The 21,606-nt window shown below is 40.6% G+C and overlaps 1 protein-coding gene across 1 annotated transcript in view; it reads left to right on the top strand.

Moving 5' to 3' along the window:
• The window catches only part of prex1 (phosphatidylinositol-3,4,5-trisphosphate-dependent Rac exchange factor 1), a 79,127-nt gene that overhangs the window by 36,547 nt on the left and 20,974 nt on the right, over positions 1-21,606 (top strand). Inside the window, 11 exon segments of the mRNA XM_051071050.1 lie at positions 232-379; positions 4,907-5,007; positions 6,988-7,091; positions 7,866-7,915; positions 9,901-9,976; positions 10,780-10,852; positions 14,019-14,164; positions 16,730-16,822; positions 18,969-19,117; positions 19,204-19,289; positions 20,741-20,880. Of these exon segments, the coding sequence (XP_050927007.1) occupies positions 232-379; positions 4,907-5,007; positions 6,988-7,091; positions 7,866-7,915; positions 9,901-9,976; positions 10,780-10,852; positions 14,019-14,164; positions 16,730-16,822; positions 18,969-19,117; positions 19,204-19,289; positions 20,741-20,880 (1,166 nt within the window).

The following is a 21,606-nucleotide window of genomic DNA, read 5'->3' as shown; positions in this document are numbered from 1 at the left end:
GTTTAAATACGTGTAGATGGCTATGGATAGCAAGCTGAAATTTGTAGTCTGTTATGAGTCAGCTGTATTTTTCTTGGCATTGTGATACAGCCACTGTGTTGGTCTGAGATTTTTTTCATTCATTTATTTCCCTTCACACATCCTTTGTCACCTCTCACTCCAACAGATTTTCACTTCAGTGATGTTAGGGGCGTTAAACATGACAGATATTTGTTTCTCTTTTGTTTGCAGGTCTCAAACTGGGAATGGAGCGGGATGCCTATGTGATGATTGCAGAGAAAGGGGAGAAGCTCTACCACATGATGATGACCAAGAGCCGGCACCTGATTAAGGACAGACGCAGGAAGCTCAGCATTGTGCCCAAGTGCTTCATGGGAAAGTGAGTTTCTTTGCTTCCTCAGTGCCTGTCCTCAGGTTCCAAGAATGTGACTGCAATACTGTGCCGTTCACAAGGGGATCTTTACAAATCTGTGTTACATAAGATCAGCAGGCTTTCAAAAGAGCTGGTATCCAGTCCCCCCAAGTCCTGGCAAAATGCCTAAACTGTTTTATCCCTGCATCCTCCTGCCTGTAATGAGCCCCCCTCATGGTCTCCTCTCACGGGTTATAGAAGGGGACGAGTTTCTCCCCACACACTCATATCATCAGGCACACACTCACACACACACCCAGACTTTCATTAGCAGAGGACTTGTAACTAAAGCTGTGCAACAAGCCATTTCCCTTCCTGTCCCCTCGATGCTTCAGTGCAATGAATAGACAATGAGAGATTTGCTTAAGTTTCTCTCAGTTGTTGTACATACCCACCAGCATTTGTGAGATCCTGAGTAGCAATTAAAATTCTTTGCCGGCACTACCTTGGGGAAACAAAAAATAAAACTAGGCAAGAATACGACGGAGAGTGATGACTGGTGTCGTAAAAAGAAACCAAGGAGCAGTCATTAATGTGTACAGTACAGCACTGCTAGTGTATTACATATCATTAAATACATCTCCCATATGAAATAGTTTTTTTCCTACACGTAAATGTAGTAGACAATAACAGTACATTGACTACAATCACATCAGCCACAGCCAAGAGGTGAATTTAATTGAGTTCTTCAGAAATGTAATGGTGTGTCTAGGAGACATGTTCCATCCTTGTCTGGGTGTTTTCCTCTCTGTGTCCGATGTACTTTGTTAGATAGTCTGGATCCTCAGATGTTCCAGGAAATATATTCTGCCTTGTGTGTCTGACTCAGCATTAAGAACTTGTCTTCCCTGTCAGAGCTTATTGTATTAAGAACAGTTCATTATGGCTGTCCTCATAGGGATGTAATATTTAACCTACCCTCATCCCCCTCTAGGTCAGAGTTCAGAGTCAGTGCCAGGACAGTAGCAGATGGTTCAAATTCCAGTGTTTGCCAACATGTCACTGACTCCCTCCTTTGCCTCATTCATGTTGCATCAGTCTGCCTCTTTCACTCACTCTGTTTTTTGCTTTCTACTATCGCCCACTTTCCTCACTTTATCACTCAGTCATTTCCTGCAGATGAGCGCAACCTGCATTAGCTCGGCATCTGTCCCACTGATGAAATTAGCGTCAGGCATAGTTCAAGTGCTCATTGCATTAAACAGAGCCACTGACTGCCGGTTTGATAACATGCTGCTGTCTTGATAGCATAATTCCATCATTTGTCTGATGTCTACATTGGAAGATGGAAGGTGTTAACATGCTTTACATTTTCTTATTAGATAATTGCCACTTTTTTAGCTGTGGCAGTGCTTGCCTTGCATTATTATGGTATTTAAAGTAATCCTAATTATTTGTGTTGTTTTATCCCCACCTTTCTGTGCTAATAGAAGGACTCAATTTAGGCGGAGATGAAATTAGGATTCGGCTTCTGACTCCAAGACAAATCGTTCTGCTCAATATCTGGATTAGCTTCTGTTCCACTAGCTTTTGGTTCTGAGCACTTTCTTGGCCTCTGTGGGAGAATAGATTTTACTTTTGCTCTGCCTCTGTGCCATGTGATATTCTCAGCAGGTTTTGAGCATGTAGTGTTTTCAAGGTTTAAACGTGACAAAACATAGTACTAAAAAGTCACTGTGAATACTTTTTGTGCTGTTGTTACACACTATCGTCTCACGATGGAATACACAAAGGAAATGGAGCTGCAACAAATGGCTTCAGGAAGATGTTTGAAAAAAACATTTTGTTTTGTCTTGGTAAAATTTAAGTGGCAGTGGCATTTTAAACTTGCACTTTGATGTACGTTTGCATCATTTTCTGTTTGTACACTAAAACTCGTACTGAAGTATGTTGATTTTTCTTTACTTACTACAAAAACACTGTACGATAAAGATAAGTATGTTGTCCATTTTTAAAGGGCTGTAAGTTCTTAGCTAAATTGACTGAAATCTTTTCAGCCACACAAATGTGCAGAAGCTCATTAGCTGATATTCCCACAAATCCATTAACCTTGTCTCCTGTGTGTGGCTGAAGGTTCTCTGTCTCAGTGTCCATTTATCTCTTTCCCTCTGCCTTGTACACACACACACACACACACACACACACACACACACACACACACACACGCACACAAACACTATTCCTGCTCATCATATTCATTTCCATAACAGCTCTGCTCCAAAATTAACCTGGATCTTATATAACACCCACAGTCACACACACACCCAACATCCCCTCAAATTTACTCCAGTACCCCGTCAGTGTCAATTAACTGCACCAGCTTTAACATGAATACACTGAGAGACAGTAAACATGTATACAGTGCACTAGTAATGAAGGCATGAAAACACATTCTCTGGAGTCAGAGAATAAAGAGAATAAAGAAACCTTTGGGACTGACCTCCCTCCACACAAACACATATAGCACATACAGGTTATAGCATGCACCTGGTAGGTCACAAGGAAATCTCTTTATTAATTGTGATAAAATATTCATTTTGTGCTTCAGGCCAGCAAAAACAACTAGTGGCAGATGGCTCAAAGTGTCTGCCATTCTGCAGAATCATACACACACTGCAGTCACATGAATGTTGGTTGAATTTATATACACGCATTACACACCTTGCATGCTTGACATTTATGAATGACAAGTGATCAGACACATAACACTCACACAGTTGCATGACTGCCTGAAAGCAAATCCACACAGAAGGACTGATTTCTCACACACATGCTCAAAATTATTCCCATGCTGGCATGTTCAGTCTCAGAATTCATGAACATACACACACATACACACACACTCCAAGTCATTCTCCATTATCTGGGGAAGTGATTTTACTCAGCAGCATGAAAGACGAAGAAGGGGAGAATGTAATTTTCTCCTTCAAACATTTGTTCACCGCGCACTGAGTGTGAAAAGACATGAGCTGAGCTGAAGGGCTTAAATTTGGATGGTTGAGCCATGTATCAAAGTAGGTCTGAGGGATATTTTGTAGCGAAAGAGAAAAGGGCAAACTCAACATATTTGCAGAATATGCAGTGTTTGTCCCTGTGGTCAAAGTAGTTCATTAAAACTGTAACCATTTTACCCTTCACACTGACAGAGTAAACAGCCTTGTGCTCAGAGATCCTCACCACAGTGCAAATGTTGCATTGCGCAAGGCTGTCGGACGTGAACATATAGGCTAGCTCAGCTTCAGAATGGATATATTTCACTGGCTGTGTCACATGGGCCAACTGACAGTAACAGGACATACAGCAAAGACATATGGTACATGTAAACACTGTATGCATTGCATACATCATTGAAATCCAGTACAAGCAAACAAGCTGCTGCAGTTGGTAATAGTCTGGTGAAAAAATAGCGTTCCCATATTAGCTCTGCTAACTAACTGCACTGTATGTGTGTAGCAGTCAGTTATGTTTCACAGTGGTTGTCATATGCAAACAGAGCACCTGGTTTAAAATCATTTACTCAATCATTAGCTGCACTCCTGTTCTTCTTTACATTAGTTGTTTCTTAGAGTTAATACTTGAGGAAATTCTCCCCATGATTTGTCTTTGCTAAAGGAGTTCAACAAATTTGAACAGAAAACAGCATCGACTTCTGTTGGCAGCAGAGAGAAACTGGAGCTTGCATACAGGCATGTGTGCAGGATTTATTGCCTTGGCTGCTGACTTGCTAAAGCAACTACCTTGTATTGTTGTATTTCCTCAGTGGTGACATGTGCATCAGTGTTTTGACAACTTACCAAAAACTGAATCCAGAAAAACCTCTGCACAACTGAACCTCATTGATACAGATATACTGTAGTTATAGATGGGCTACCATTTGACTAATACATTGAAATGAAAAAAAAAAACAGCTCAGCTTTATGTTTCATTTAGTAAAAGTACTGATAATGATTTCTTGTTCACAGTCTACAACATAACCTCATTTTTTGGCAAACATCATTGTTCCTGCTTTATCAGGCTTTTGTCACCTGTAATTTGAAGCACATACATGACATGATTTTTCCTTATTTCCTATTATATGTTGTTGATAGGTTTTATACATAGGAGGCAAAAAATATTTGATTGGCATAAGATTTTTGTTTTGTTTTTGATGTTCTACATGTTGAGCTTATTTTCTTTGGAACAAGTGAGGTGTTACCTGTTAAAAGATTGTGTTATGATCTGAGTTCTTAGCATGAAGAAATTGTGTCTTAATATGAGAGTATGAAAAAAAACAGGGACACATTCAGAAATGTCAACCTTATCAACAAAAATCCAAGAAAAACCATACTGGCACTCACACTCCATGTCTGTCAGGTGATTGCCATGAACTTCAGTGCAGACATAGCACAGCGAGGAGCCCTTTTCCAAAGATGGGAGATAGTTTCAAAAACAGTGAACAGATTACCACTTTAAGAAACCATGTCTCATCATATCTTCGTTGTCTTGTCTCCTCAGTGAGTTTGTGTCATGGCTGATAGAGAGTGGAGAGATCAGTAAACCCGATGAAGGGGTCAACCTGGGACAAGCCTTACTGGAAAATGGCATCATACACCACGGTGAGACAAAATGAAACCCTTCATTTCTGTTTTATCTCTGTTCATTAAATCTCTGTCATCTTCTATTCCTTTATAGTTTTTGCTCACATTTTGTTATTCTTTTTATATATGATGTTTTAGCTTAGTTTTGTCATCTCATTCTGTGTTTCTTGGCTTGTTGTTTAATGACTCCTTCTATAACTGTTTGACTCACTGACTCATAATATTAATGTATGAATGAATTAGATTTTATGTATTAGGTAGAAATGACCATGATCTCAAAGACATTGTCCTTTAATGATAATTTTTGAAATGTGTCTCACATTATTTCCCCCTCTCTGATTTTGTCTGGAGGGACATTCACAGGTTCACTAACCTGCATTATGCATTTACTAATGGAAGACAAACACACACACACAGACCGATATAAATAATGTATGAACACAGTTGTCCAGAGTGTTGCTGAAGGGGGCTCTTGTACTTAGCAAGTGCAAACCACAGTCACGATTTATACCCACGACCTTCCCAGGGAAATTTGCTGAGACCCAACGTTCATATTCCTTAATACCTGTGGAAAATCCCCTGAAATCCTCCCTCACAGTATCCCACAACCACAGAGAGATACAATGATGACATGCAGGGCTCTGTGGGATAGCAATGAGGCTTTGTGGGCAAACTGGAGAGGCTTATGCCCTGCAGGCAAAGTGTAGGTGTCACCAGTTAGACACGGAGAGGTGATGTGACAGAGCAGCAAATTGAAGCTGTCCATTTACCGCCGCTGAGCTGTAGTTGACAGTTTTCTACGTGCATTTTATAGTACAAAAAGCAAGCTTTATCCAAACAGCAGTTCATGTTTGAGCCACTAAAACACACCAGTTGATACTTGAACGTTTGTAGTTTGGACGTCTCCCTCACTCTCATAATAATTCATCTGTCATTCTCATGTACTTTAAATTCCGCATTTGACACTTTACAGTGGCTGATTTTGTGGTGCATTCTTTTGGTTTTATGAGGGCATTTTAAGTCTAGACTGAGAAAACCAGCAGCTTGTTTGAGCCCATGCCAACTTGTTGTGGTGGAACCAAACTGCCTCTGTTTGGCAGATTTCACTATTAGATTCTCCAGCAGGCATCTGTTTGTGTGTGTATTAGTCATTTTCCATTTTCCTTGTTGGATTGATTATAAGTAAGAACTTGTTTTGGATGCATTAATGCTGGTTGGGAGATTTTTATGAGAATTGGCAGCTATCTGCTATGTTAAATATTTGAATATCATGGCTTACCCAACATAAACATGAATTTTCAACTGCAGCGTTTCGCCCAAAAGTTTGCCTCTTGCATCTTTTCTGGCCTTACCCCAATACCCTCAGCAGCTTAAATGCATAAAACTGTTGGCAGCAGAATACATTAAAAACCTAAAGCGTCATTATACTCCAAACAATATGAAATTTGCATGTTTGCAGACAGATTAATGGCAACCCCTCACTTTGCAAAATTTCTTTGGAAGGTGGACTCAGTACAAGTATGATTCAACTCTGACACCAGATATTGAGTAATTTATACTGCGTCTGCGTGTGTTTATTCAGAAATCTTTTTGGCTGAACCATAAGACATTCTCAACTGAGCTTCACTGACACATGCTTAAACTTGTCAGAACAAGAGAGATGAAAACAAAACTGATTGCAGACAATCTCTGGCTACAGCTCTTCAGTCACTGATGTCTGAATACATACTAGTGATACCAGTGAGCTCTGGCACTTATTGTGGATGTTATAGACATGCTACCATTTACATGAGACCGTTGGTAGGAACATGTTCATATCAGTCTTTTCTATCTGAATCTAAAAACACATTTTTTTAAGATAAGACTCAGAGGAAGGATGTAAAAGGCACAATTTTCCACAGTCAGAGGGAGGAGTGAGGGATTATTAACCATGAATCACCCAACATTCAAACTGGAGCCCAGCTGAGGTGACATTTTCTTCTTCTGGTGACATTTCAGTGTCAGACAAGCACCAGTTCAAGAATGAGCAGGTGTTGTACCGCTTTCGCTATGACGATGGCACCTACAAGGCCCGCAGTGAGATGGAGGACATAATGTCTAAGGTAACTATAATCCTGCTTCTGGATATCCTCACTGCGGTTTGATAAGAAATGTACAAATAAAGAGGTAGCACAGAAAATGGTCATTTGTTTGAGCTGTAAATATTCATTGGATTGACTCTAATTAGAAGGAAAAATATAACAGAGATAAAAAGAGACAGTAAAAAGAGAGACACGGTGAGCATCTGCGTTGGATATTGCATATATGTGATGTATAATAAGTTGTAAATTGCTCAGCAAATTGTAATGTAGAATTATTCAATGATATAATATTAAAAGAAAAAAAGAAAGATTTGGTTCGTCATGCTAATTTTCACTAGATAGTTACAGTTTTATCATCATGTCATTTCTACACTTCAGTACTTAGTTTTATAACAGAAAAGCAGCCAAAAAACTGGCTACCTGATGCATTTATTCAACACATACATTTTTTGTAAGTTCATATAAGCAAAAACCTTGTTGACTGGTGTCTAATGGTTTATGCAAATATTCAAATACAATCCCTTGGGGCACTAATCCCCCCTCTATGAAGACTGAATACGAAAAAAAATTACATAAAGGTTAAAAATAATTGAAGGTGGTTATGTAGGCCTCCATTTGTTCTCAGACCTCATTTAGAGACTGTTGTTTTGAAATTTCTATACTAAAAAGATATCCTGAGGGTATCTCTTTGTACAGTCAGTAGTGAAATCTCTTGTCCTGGAGCCATGCTTGTACTTGTTTACTCAAGGTGTGTGCACTCTATGACTCAGTGGCTGGGTTTTTCTTCTCTTTCAGGGCATCAGGCTGTACTGCCGCCTTCACAGCCTCCACACGCCTGTCATCAAGTAAGTACCTGCCCTTCTCTCCTCTCTCTCCTCCTCCTTTCCCCCTTCTCACCCCATATGCTAATGCTCGTGCTCTCCAGGTGCATGAATGCATATTCATGAAGGGTTCGCATTCGGCCCACGTCACCTTTTCTGTAATGACTGAACAAACAGTAGCCCTGCCAGGAATGACAGCCCTCAGACCTCTTTCCTTTCCAACTTGGACACAGAACCATGTTTGAGCTGCTGTAGGTTCATGTGTTTCAAGATGACAGATTTTTATGACTGGAGGTGTATCTGAGATGGCTCTTAAAAGATTAAGAGGACTCACTGATTGTTAGCACTTGTCTCTTTATCTTCACAGTGTAGTGGGTTAGTTAAATATATGTTAGTTGATTTTTAAATTCGGAGAGTGACTGCAGACATTTTTTAACCTCATCAGTCACTTTTTATTTCTCCTCCAAGCTCTTTCCCTCCTTCAGACACACGAGTATACACACTGTCACTTTCTTGCTTACATACGCAGTACACATACTCAGAAAGATAAACACTACAGTATAGAATATATATACACACACATACGCACACATCATCCCCTGAATGTTTGACCCCCTATGTGTTAATGTTCAAACATTGCACTCCATCAGTCCTTAATTGTTCTTCTAAACCAGTTTGTGTAATCATAATTTCTTCACCCAAAAACACTAAGGGTTAAATTGGTGTCATCTTTACCTAGAGGTAATCTATATTGTAATCCTGAAACCAGAATTGGTCTGCTGAAGTGGAAAACGCATGATATCCCTCTGACAACCCCTCAAACACACACGCAACACATTCTCTCTCCACCGAGGCCCCTTCCTTCATACTCTTCCCCCCTCCATGTCTCTATCTGTCCCATCGCTCAGCTGCTGATTGAAGTGCCCGGGGTTGCCATCGGTGCAAACAAAGAGCTTTTGGTCTGGGGACAAATCCTATTAACATACAAAGGCAATCCCTCTGCCTGCCAGCCAGTTATTATGTAATGTGGCCTGGCTTTTTTAATCCATCACTAAATTGGCATTGTAAGTAGCAACCATTAATTATAATGTTTGAGTGATGGATGTACTGTATTTTATGAATCATAAATAATCATAAACTGCGCCTCTGTTTTATTAAACTTTGTTGAGTGACACAGCGCCTGTCGGTTTCATAACATTAAAATGCAGTGAATAAGAAGAATAACATTGATAAAAGAGATTAACCAAATAAAATCTATCTTGGGAAACAGATGTATTGTTCTAGAGACGATGATGCTGTCTCTGATACATAAGATAACTGATCAGCAAATGATGTCTGGAAGTAGCTCACTTTTCATGTTGTTTTAAGCAGTTTTATGTAGCATCAATCAGTGCACTGCTTGTTCACATCTGCGCTGAACAGGTTTTGTATTTGGTCTTTGTTCTGAGTGTGGCTGTTTACAGTATGGGTGGTCCAGATACAGCCCGTGGCTTACTCACAACAATCAGATGTTAAAGCAAATAGAAGATACTGTTCATTTCTATCGGATGTGATACGCCCAATGAGTCACACAACCAACCACACATCCTCTGTAGCGTTTCCTGTTTCACATGTTTACATGTCGAACACACTGATCTATCGTGGATATTTGTGTAATCTCAAAGGGTCAGAAATAAAAAGGACAGTGAATGTAAAGCATTGTTGTTCTGGCAGGATTTAGAAAACTACACAACCACAGCACTGCACCTACAACATAAGAATAATAATATGGATGATGTCTTTGACTGTGACTCTGAGTAGAGACGACAATGTTCTCTTTTTTTCTGTTACACAAGAAATGCAACATAACAAATGGTTGTTGATGTTGTTAACCACAAAGAGGTTTTGTTATCTATTAAACAGTCACATACAAAGATGCTGACTGTGAGCTGTGGTTTTTCTCTGTATTGTAATGCAAAAGCACATTTTGTAAAAACCTTTATTTATTTATTTATTTTTTGCTCCTTTAGGGACAGGGACCACCATCTAAAAACCTTTAAATCTGTGGTGCCTGCCAGCAAACTGGTGGACTGGCTGCTGTCACAGGTAAAATCAGTGTTTTTATGTTATTTTTTATCTTTATGCTCCTACAACGATGTAAATTTCCCCATTGTGGGACTAATAAAGGATTATCTTATCTTATCTTATCTTATCTTATCTTATCTTATCTTATCTTATCTTATTGTCTTTTGCTTAGGTGCACTTTGGCTGTTTCAATCCAATGCAAATGAAGCTACCCACTCAAAAATGTATCAGATTATTCTTACATGCAAACTGTAGGTATTTCACATTATTTTGTGAAAGAAATATTTTGGACATTTGTCACCTGTCAGTGACATTCAAGAGCACAGCCAAGGCACTTTTACAAATTTGAGTCCAAAAATAACAGAATGCAGAACCCTGTTTTTCACAGTTTCTAAAATTTTGGAAAGATACAGCTGCTGAAACTGACAGCTAAAGTGGTGATAGTGCAATGTGCCATTGAGTAATGAATAATTACAGATCTAAAATTATTTGAGTTTAAAAATCGTACTTTTTCACTTATCATAGTCAAGGTGTGGTTTATTAAAAAGATAACATTAACATATTTTTAGCTGCTCTCTCTTCCTTTTTTAAGGTTCCATTAATGGGAAGCCTGTCTATTTATTAGATTTGAACATATTGAATCAGTCTCTTAATCTTTCATTGCCTTTATTTGACTCATATTTATTAACACGTGTTGGCTCACAAATCACCAAATTACAGATTACAGAACTCAGACCAGCGGTGCTATTTTCTGCTGTGTATGAGAAGGTGTAAACAGGCATTGTAACTGACCGTCTGTGTGCGTCATTGATTTGGTTTCCCAGGGAGACTGCTCGACCCGAGAGGATGCTGTGACGCTGGGTGTGGGGCTCTGCAACAATGGCTTCATGCACCACGGTCAGTTAGATTCTCTTTCACACATGCATACATGAAGGATGGATAAACACACACACACACAAGATGAGCTGAGGATTTTTATTTCATTTTAGTATGATGACACTCTTCCTCAGTTAAAAGGAGCTCAGTTGCACTTTTGTCTGTCTCTAATTATTTACAGTGTGCTTCTGCAAATACTGTGGTTTAAATTGCATTAATGCTGTTGTTTTGCGACTTGTTCATTCACTCCCTCTCGCCCCTTTATTCTCTTTACTGTACTGCTCGATTAACGTATCATGTGTTTTTTCCTTCACTTGCCCCCCAGTCAGTCTTTCTCTCTACCCACAAAAATTTAATATTAGCCTCCCCTCTATCATGCCTTCATAGGCTGAAAAAGGGGCATCATAAATTAGCATACCCAATCCAGCCAAGTCTTGGTAACCTCACTGACCACATTGTAGTGGAGTGGCTTTGGTTTAGGCCCAGTATGTTGAATGTAAACAGCATTAGCAGTGTACCCTAACCAGAGCTGTTTGGCTTTGCTACACAGCTGTCTGGGTCAGTTCACTGAACCGTGACTACTAAGGCCTAAAGCTGAATTGGTCATCTTCATTGGCCAAGTTATGTGTAAAGTGAGAACCACTTAAAAGAAGTAGTTAATGTTAGACTACTGAGGAAGTACCAGTTGATGCTGCCGGATGCAGCAGAGGAGGAAGTATGCAAGGCAACTGAAATCTAAGATGAAGGTAGTCACTGTTAAACATTCTCTAACTGGACAAATGTATAGAAAGGTAATTTTGGATTGGAAGAAATTGCATCCTCCTTAAAGAATCTGGAGACACTTTACAATCATTACACATTAGATTGGGTTGTGACACTTCTTATTGACGTGTCTGCAGAAAGTACAGGTGATAAGTCAGACTGTCCACCGTATCAAGGTTGAAATGTACATGATTTAAACCTTGAATTGTAAAAGATTAAAAGCCTCCAAATCTCTTCTGTAAATACTGTCAAACATTTACACTTTGCTTTCATTTAAACACATGCTGCCACTCCTCAGCAGTCAAAAAGTGGCTTTCTCTTTACTTTTCCCTCGCCTCATTGGCACTCACGCATACACCTACCTCCCACTACCATCTGTTTGAAGGTGTCACCTGTTTTCTTTTATCTCTCCCTCTTCTCTGCCCTTCTTCAGGGTCACAACCTCCCTCCTCCCTGCCTGTCTGTACACCTCACCTCTCCTCAAGTCACTCTCTTTAGTCCTTAGTCAGCACATCTGCTGCTCTTCACCTGGTTCCTCTTGAACTCCTCTTCTTTTTCTGTCGGGCTCCTTGCTGGTGGGAAGATCACTGTTAACAGATGACACAGTTAATGTGCCTTTCGTCTGTCCTTACCTGCTTACATCATTCATCTACATGTCTGTTGTGAACACCTGTTGCACTTTACCCTTCAGGCACCAGACAAGCAATACATTTCCTCCACAATTTAAAAGTACTTAATATTCATTAACAGCATTAACACTTTTATAAATCAATACAATAAAAATAAAAATAAAATAAAATAAAATAGTGGTCTTCCTGTGTGTGTGAGTGTTTGGTAATCAGTGCCATTAAATGCTAGTAAGTAGTTAATGGACTTATTAGTAAGTCCCTAGATCAGGCAGAAACCTTTTGTTTAAGTTGTTTTTCACTCACTAGGATAGTTAAAGATGTATTTGTTTCATTTTCACACAAACACTTACATCAGTGTCTCATATTTCATAATATTTGTTCTAATTAAAAATCCTGTCAGGTGCATCCTTGTTCCTGTGAATACATGTCCAAGAGAACGAGTCTTAACACTGTTGACTGAATACTGTCAGCTGTTCTTAGCATTTAAACCGTAACTGTGTGCTTTAATTTCTGCATGTTATTAGAGTATGACTGAGTTTCCGGAGCAGCACACCCTCCAGCTGAATAGGTGGTATTGAGGCATTGTATGGCCACAGCCTCTGTGACTCAGAGGAAATAACTCACGTTTGAGTTGATGTCAGGCCAGTGTGGGTGGGTGTGGCGTATGCGTGTAATCACACTTTTGTTCATCTGAGGGTGCCAGATGCTCTCCAAATCTCTGAACAGCTGGGCACCTTTGGTTCTCGGTGTTGCATATACAAGTTCCAATTTTACACTGGCCTTACAGAGTCATGAACCTACACACACACAAGCTTTGAAGGTTAGGAAATAACCTTGGTTGGATTGGTTGGCAGCTCCTCCATGACACAAATGAGATGGATATTTTCTTGATTCTGTTGAATACAATGCAAATTTGAACATCAAAAAGCTGAGGCGAGCCCACATCAAAGCCAGCTGTTAAAGCACATACAGTATAATAGTGCATGTCTTGCCCTTTTAGGCATACTTGTATATTTGCACCTGTTCCAGTTGTATCCAATGCTCATGCTTCAACTTGACTCCGATGAAGGCTCCCAGCCATCATGAATGGAAAATCATTGTGAAAGAGCAGTGTGTTTATTCTCTCCTCTATTTCAGTAAAACAAAGAGAGGAACAAAATTAAGGTGGGATTGGCAGGATCTCTTTCACTAAAGAAAACCGCTGAGAATAAATGCTCACACACTGATTTCAGTGGCTAACTCATTGTCATAGACACAGTAGAAAAGGTTATTGTAGTGTGTTTTTGTTCACACTCCAAAAATGCTGTGACCGTAGAAGCATCCATAATGTGCTCCTCACCTGTTTGAAGTGCCCCATGTGTTGGAGTGAGGCTCAGCCCAACAGTGGGATTTACAAACACACTCAGACACACACAACAGACTGTTTCTTGTGTTCTCCGGAGAGTCTTCCCTAGCCCTGGCCTGTGCTGGCTGCAATCCAGATGTCGTTCGGCTCCAGATGTTTCTGCTAGCATCATTAGCTAATGAGCTAATTAACCGTTTGCTTGTTTGTGTGAAGATGTCCACACATTAAGTGGCAGCTTCTTTTGATTCTGCTCCAGCAGATGTGTATCTTCACAGGTCTTTGAAGTTACAAATGACCTGCACACAGTGCTTGTGCCATCATGTAACACACTTGACATTTAGAAGGTCCAGGGTCTGTCAATTTAGCAGAAAACTTTGGATTGTGGATGTGTATGATGATAAGTGCTGCTCTGTGGCCATTCTGTTTACATGTTGTTTTCTTTCCACTTCAGTCTTGGAAAAGAGCGAGTTCAAAGATGAGTCCCAGTTCTTCCGTTTCTATGCTGATGAGGAGACTGAGGGAACCAGCGCTAAGAGCAAGCAGCTCCAGCGCAATGACTTCAAACTCATTGAAAACATCTTGGCCAAGTCTCTGGTGGTGAGCTGGACCAGTGCACTCACTCATATCTCCACATTCTCTCACATACATGCTGTAGATGGATACACAGATAGTGATCGTCAAATTCTGTCCAAAGTGCCAGACTCACATTATAGTTTATAGTAACAGTAATAAGGGGAATGCAAATGCGCTGAATCAGGAACACTAAATATGGCAAAGGATGGGAAACAGTAGCTTAATGTGGATGGATGCACACAATAGAGAAAAAAAGCTGCTTTTCCCAAAATTGTCCATGTTTGTCTGGATATACGTCTGCCTTTCATTCAGAAACCTGTGCACGCATGTAAAACAATGTACTCCATGCATGTGCACAGTAATGATACAACAGGAGTCTATTGTCTAGCGAACTGAACTGACATAATGGCATCTACTATATCCTCCACTCCAGTTTGTTTAGAGGTGTGTGTGGGTGTTCATATGTGTTCCTCATTGTTATCTCCACAGGTAGATGTAATTAGCATCACTATACACACAGAAACCCACCCGACCCCCCACCCCACCCCCTCCTGGGAGTAGAGGCTGCTTTGATGACAATGAAGACCTGAATTTACTCTGATCACTGTGCATCTTAATGAGTGTTGTCCTGTGGAAATATAATCAAATATATTGGCAGGGATGAAGTCCCTGTTGTGCTACTGTCAACAAATAAAACTATGAGAGGTGACAGGAGATTATTAGTTGTAGTTGTTATTATAGGAACATTTCATTTTAGTGCACAGCCGTGAAACAGGATCTAGTTAGTGGTTAGTGAACTCAGTGTGGATTTTTCCCCCCTGATTGTTCCCTGTTTGTTCTGCTTTAATCTGAAGCATTTAAAATGGCGTGTCAGTCAGGACTTATGACCTTTCATTTCACTCCAGTCTTGGATCTCTGTCCTTTTTTAGCTAAAAGGCTGTCTAGTTCCCTTATCTAAAAACACAGAGCCTAATTAAAATGAAAATTCCCTTTCATAAATGCTCTCTTCTGCTGCATGATTATGTATATTCCTTCGTCCCTTTTAACCTTGGTGATACATTGACATTTGACATGAGACAGCAGATGCTGGGAGCGCTGAGTGAAGATGAGAAACCCCCAAATGCCACAAAAACCAGAAGTGCGATGTTGTCTACAATAAATATTGAATTTGGTAAAAAGCCTTAAAACTAATACAGTTGGATAAAAACTGTCCTACTGGCCATGTTGGGTCATAATTTGTGAGATTATGAACAGGAAATGAGTTTTTGTGAAGTCTTACAGATTTGTAGGTCTATATGTACAACACATCTTTTTACTGGTTAAAGCATCTGCTGTAATTAGACCTTTTTGTGGGAACATTCCTGAAGTTTCTAAAATGTTCTGAGTAATTTTTAAAGAAAGTTCCATGCATGATGAGACATGAAACACACCAACAAACCACTGATGGATGTAACACACATGTGGTATGATAGTTGTGTGCACAGTCCCATTCTATATTTAGGCAAGGTACAAGATGGCAGATTCGGTAAATGACAACATGAAGAATGTCTGCACACTGGACTAAAGTTTCTAAAATTTAATTGCACTGAAAAACATTCACACATCATTTCAATCCTACCAGATTGTTACATGCACATGATCATGGGATGAACAGAGACTTCTGTTGTGATTAAGTTTTCTGCAGTGAAAGCACCAACATGGCCAGAATGTCATTTTGTCTTTATAATTTGTGCAGTAGGTCATAGTAGCATATAGCATCTTCATTATTAAAACAAAAATATCAGTGACATATATTTATTTGACACATAAAATAAGGTCAGGGTGCACTGTTCTGGGGCAGTATCTTCCAGGGGCTTAAACAGAGAGTCAACAGTTGAATTAAGTCTATTATCTTTAGGGAAACCTAGAAGCACCACAGGCATTCTCTTTGGAGGCGCTATCTGGCTCTCCACAAGAAGTGGAAAAGGCTTTTTTCCTTGATTAGCAGAACTAATCCTTCCTCATGGCTTTTTCTGAAGTGAAGTGCAGGAACTCTTTATTTACTGCAGCCATCTCCTCTAATGTAACAGCAGAGATCCACATCTTATCAGGGCTGTGCAGCAGGAAGATGGCCCCAGCAGCTTACCTAATGGAAGCCTGCTAATGTGTTTGGTGATGACAGCATTTAACTAAGCCTCGCCCCACTGGGGGAATACAGTATGAGAAGCAGAGAACATTATCAGATGCAAGACACCTGACATGTGATGAAAATCACAAATTGCAAATGAGTTTTCTGATGTGTAGATGGTATGTATGTAGGACCACACAGAAAAAGTGGCATATGTCACCTTTGTAACACATAACTTCATTAGTTCCTCAGAAGAAATCAAATAATTGCAGCAAATACTAACAAATTACCTTCTACGTATGTGATATTACCAGGGCAGGCAAAATACCAGCAGAGCATAGTGAGCCAGATAAAATGAAAATGAAGTAAGGATGTGTGTATCATGACAATTATTTTGCCACTTGCCTACTCAATATTTTCAAGCCTGACAATCACTCACCAGTGTAAATGTGCCAGTAATTAGGTGATTTTCCCTGTGCTAGATTCACCCTGAGGAGGAAGACTATGGCTTTGAGATTGAGGAGAAAAACAAGGCCATTGTGGTGAAATCTGTCACCAGGGGCTCACATGCTGAGGTAATGGTCAACACACACACACACACACACACACACACACACACACACACACTTCCCGCCCGGGGCATTAGTTCCAGTGGGTAATGGCTGTCTACTGTTTGGACGTCTGCTGTCAGTCTGCCTCCGTTGCCTTTGGAAAGACTTCATTCTGATTGGCTGTAGAGCCATTAGACATGCTTACTCACATCACCTACATAAAACACACACACACACACACACACACACACTCGCACAAGCATCATTTGACTCACTCAGTCCAATTTAAAATTCAGATAAGGCTGTGACCATGGAATGTATATAAAGAGGCTATGACGTGATTATTGAGTTTCTTTTAAATGACACGTGTTGTAGTATTTTTATACATTATAATATATATATATGATTATTTAGTATACAGGAACAGGCAGTGAAATTGGCATTTGTCACATCTGTGGCTGCTGTGTCAGCAGTCACAGACTTCTTCATCACACAAAAAATCACACAGTGTTACCATAATGCCAGGTCTAATGCAAGTTTATTTTTCTTTCTTTTTCTGTGATTTCATCTCATCCACACTCTGGTTAGATAGGTGACATGCTTCTGGCACAGCAACCAAAGCCTGTTTATATGATCTCTCCAGCATAATCACACTGCAGAAATCTTCTGCATTGATGCCCTGGTTGTTTGTGAAATCTTCCTTTTCTACACTCCAGAAATGGAAAACCTTTTCATCAGCATCTTGAGCTTAACTGTCTTTCTCCCCACCATTTCATTTTACCCTCATTTCTCTTGTGTGCCTCAGACATTGCTTTCTGTTATTTTACTCATTGCATTTTTTCCCCACATTGCTCTTCCCTTGATAATCTTTCTTTTTCTTCTTTGCCTACTTCCACCACAGTAAACCCTCACTCTTTTGCTCCCTCTTGCACTTTTTTTTATCCATTTCTCTCTTTCCCTCTTACTCTGTTATTCATCCCCCATGTCCCCCTTTCGCCACAATAACAGGATTGCTAGTTGTGACGCAGCCTGTGTGCCAGCACAGTGAATGAAGCTCAGCTGATTCCCATGGGGCTCTGAAAAGGGCCAAAAGACACTCGCTCACACACTGGGCTCTTTCACTATATGATACCATTATAGAAAGTCACGTGCAGACCAGCACCCATGCTGTATAATCACACACACACACACACACACACACACACACATACATACATCCTTCCACATTCAGATGGCAGTGACTCCTCCCAGTCGTTCCTACATCCATTCTGGGCCCTTATCCAGAGTCGGGGCCCGGCTCAGCCAAGGCCACCCCACCGGATCTGTGCCCAGGACACTGGACTCACACAGCGAACATACAGAGGCAGCATTATTCTCACAACGTGACTGAAGATGTGCAAGATGACTGCATTCAGTGACGTGCAGCAGGCTGTGGTGCTGTGTGTCTCTCGTTTGAAAAAAGGGGTTTAAAAAGGGGTTTTAGATATCTGACTGTGCACATGTTTGATACTCTGTGGGCATGTTACTGTATTTCAGCATGCTTACATGCACTGTGACTGATCAGATTACATTTAGGAAAGAGGCAAGATCTGATAACTCAAACCACCAAGGGTTGTGAACAGAAACATAGCTGCATTAGAAAGAGTGGGAGAGAAATGTAAATAAAGCGCACCTCTGTATTCAACTGTGGAAACTGAAAGTAACCCTTCAGTTTGGAAGTGTGTGCAGGCAGTAGGCAGGAGACTCAGGTGCAAATATCATGCAGCTTTGTCATATGTAGTAGCCAATCTTGATGCACTCCATCCGCAAATAGCATATTCATATGCTGGAAAATAAATATCAGGACTGAACAGGCTTTGAAAACACTGAGCAGAACACACTGATTTTCTCTCTCTTGTTTTGGTTTGTTTCTGTTGTGTTCCTTGGAAGCTCATATACTCATCAGGGATTTGATTATGAGTAATACACACAAGTCAGGTAAAAACTTGAATGAAACTGTAGTCTGATGTTTCACACAGTTCAGGTCTGACTGTGACACATGGGTGGTAATGCATGAAGTGAATGTGGTCCCCACCTGAAAAAGAGGATGGGGGCTTTAGATGGAGCTGAAACAAGGTGCAGCCTAAAAATAACAGCGTTCTGTGTTCTGTCTGTCCGTCTGTCCATCCAGATGGCTGGTCTGCAGGTGGGCAGGAAGATCTTCACCATCAACGAGGACCTGCTGTTCTTAAGGCCTTTCTCCGAGGTGGAAACCATGATCAGCCAGGCCTTCTGTATACGACGCTCCCTGCGGCTGCTGGTTGCCACCAAGGCCAAGGAGTGAGGGAACACACACAGAAACACATGTATACATACACACACACACACCCAGTGTACACTGGTCTCACTGGTCTTTTCTCTTCCAGGATTGTGAAGATCCCTGACAACCCAGACAGCCTGTCCTTCAGACTGTGTGGCTCCGCCCCTCCTCATGTCCACGCTGTCAGGAAAGGTGAGTGACAGATTCGACTGACCTCCTGAGCCAATTCAACCACCACAGTGTTTTTTCAGGGGTGGTGGATGAATTTCAGTATTATTAATTCATGTGGGGAATAAAAGCACAGTAAGTACTCTCTTAAAGAGTGCTCCATCAACTTATCATTGCACTTCTATATGTCTGACGATGGACAGTTCAGAATCGATGCAGCAGAACCCGAGATATTCTCTTTTTTATTCCTTTGTTATTGCAGCATCTGTGTCAGTTGGGGTTTGAAAATGTTTACAGTGTCAGAAAGACAAATAATTCCAGGCAAATTCAAGAGAAAGATGAGGTAACTCTAGCCTCCAACCACCTGTTACATTCTGCTTTTAGTGAGCCTCTATTAGGTTTTTATGGCCACCTGTCATCCAGACAGCGTGCGGTCAGGGTTCAGACCCCTAATAGACCAAAGTCTACTTTTAAAACACAGACACACTCACACTAGTGTGTGCACACACACAATGCTCTGTGATCAGAGCTAAAAGTACAAAAGGTAAAAAAAAAAAAAACCCATCCATACTTTTGCTCTCCCTTCTCATTCTTCCCTCTCTCTTCTTACAACCTCCCAACCAGATGTTTGTACTGACTTAACTGACTTAAAGTAGAAAAATGAGAGATTTATGAGTTGGATGAGGGATGAATCCCAATGTTTAAACCAGACAGGAGCAGGAGAGGACACACACAAGAACATTGAGGAGAGGAGCTGCCGGTTGGCCAAAGAATGTGATCTCATGATTTTACTTTTTTTTTTTTTTTATTATGGCAGAAGGACTTCTTCACTTTCTCTCCCTCTCACTTCTCCCCATTCCTCTCCCCTTCTTCTTCCTTTTTTCTTTCTTTCCTAGCGTCCTGTATCATTTCTGGCTCTCTGTATGAGGATCAGTTTTTTCCATCTGAATTAAGAGTCTCAAGTTTGTTCTTTTTTTTCCTGTTCCTAAATCAGTCCCCCTGTGTGCTATCCATGCATGGGTCAAGTAGCCCCGGAGTTAGGTAATTGCTGGCGTCCTGGGGTGGAAGTGATGCCAGGCGTGGTATTTTTAGAAAGGAGAGGAAGATGATGGAGGTGTTGATTGGACTTCCAGGCTGTAAAGCCATTAGTAGCTCGGGACAGCGGGTTTCAGCACTGAGCCAAGTAATTTTCTATTTTCCTGGAGGAACAAAAGGGGCGAGGTTATGTACAGATATGGGAATTGAGTCCAAAAGGAGATTTTCTTTTTAATTTCCATCGGAAAAAAAATCGTTTACTTTGATTTTAGAATTCAGAGAAATGTTTTCCACAGATGTGGGAGACACATGTGAAGCACTTTTTAACCCTCTCCCACTTGAACTTCATGTTTTCATAATAGCATGTGTTGTACACAGTTCTACTGTATTCATACCGTTCTGTGACCTTTGTACCTCTTTCCTCTGTTGACACATTGCAGGCTGGGAGGCAGCGGGGGCTGGTCTTCAACCCGGCCAGGTCATTCTGAAAGTCAACGGCAACAATGTCAACCACAGTGACTACCAAGAGGTTCTGGAGCACTTCACTGCACAGAACACACACCAGGAGCCTCTACAAATGGTCAGGGGGCACAGGAAAATAAACACTAACACACAAAGAAATACAGTTTGTGACACTAAAATTGTTTCCCAACAACATCCCCTTTATACATGGTGTCCAGTGAGGTTTTGCAGTCCTTATGTGTCTCATGTGTGTGCCTGGATTTATTTTTAATGAAAACTACATAATGCCCCAAAGTAGCCTGATTAGTATCGGTAGTAACTTTGGAAGATAATTTACTGAATCTTTCAACGATGTGGGACAGCTCACTAAATTCACATTTAACTGAGCTAACGGACCAGAGAACCCCACTGACCCAGACATTCCTGGTTTGAGATGGTACATAAAATATAATTAGCATTAGAGTTAGGTACATCAGCTTAGTGTTTGAAAAGCAAAAGAATGTTTTAAAATCTTCAACGATTTCACTGACCGTGCAACAGATTTACCCCTTTAAATTTTCATCTCTGTATGATACCAAACAAGAGTTTCTTCTTTTCATCAATGCTCTTGGCTTCAACACTGGGTGGCCTAGTAATCTCCACCATAAATTACTGGCTGTCACTGTCGCTGCAGGCTACTTGTAGAGAGAGTTGAACATTTTTCAGCTCAAAATACAGTCTGCCCAGAGCGAAAAAGTAGCCCACAGCAACAAACTTGATACAATGTTACTTTTTCCACAGACTTTTTGGCAGTTCCTGTTTCCAACAATGTTTGGCTCATATTCTCTATTAAAGTAACAATTGA

This window comes from Lates calcarifer, linkage group LG6, assembly GCF_001640805.2.
Source record: "Lates calcarifer isolate ASB-BC8 linkage group LG6, TLL_Latcal_v3, whole genome shotgun sequence".
In the NCBI taxonomy this organism is placed as follows: Eukaryota; Metazoa; Chordata; class Actinopteri; family Centropomidae; genus Lates; species Lates calcarifer.
Note: the sequence above shows the minus strand (reverse complement) of the source record. Positions and strands in the feature narration are given on the sequence as shown.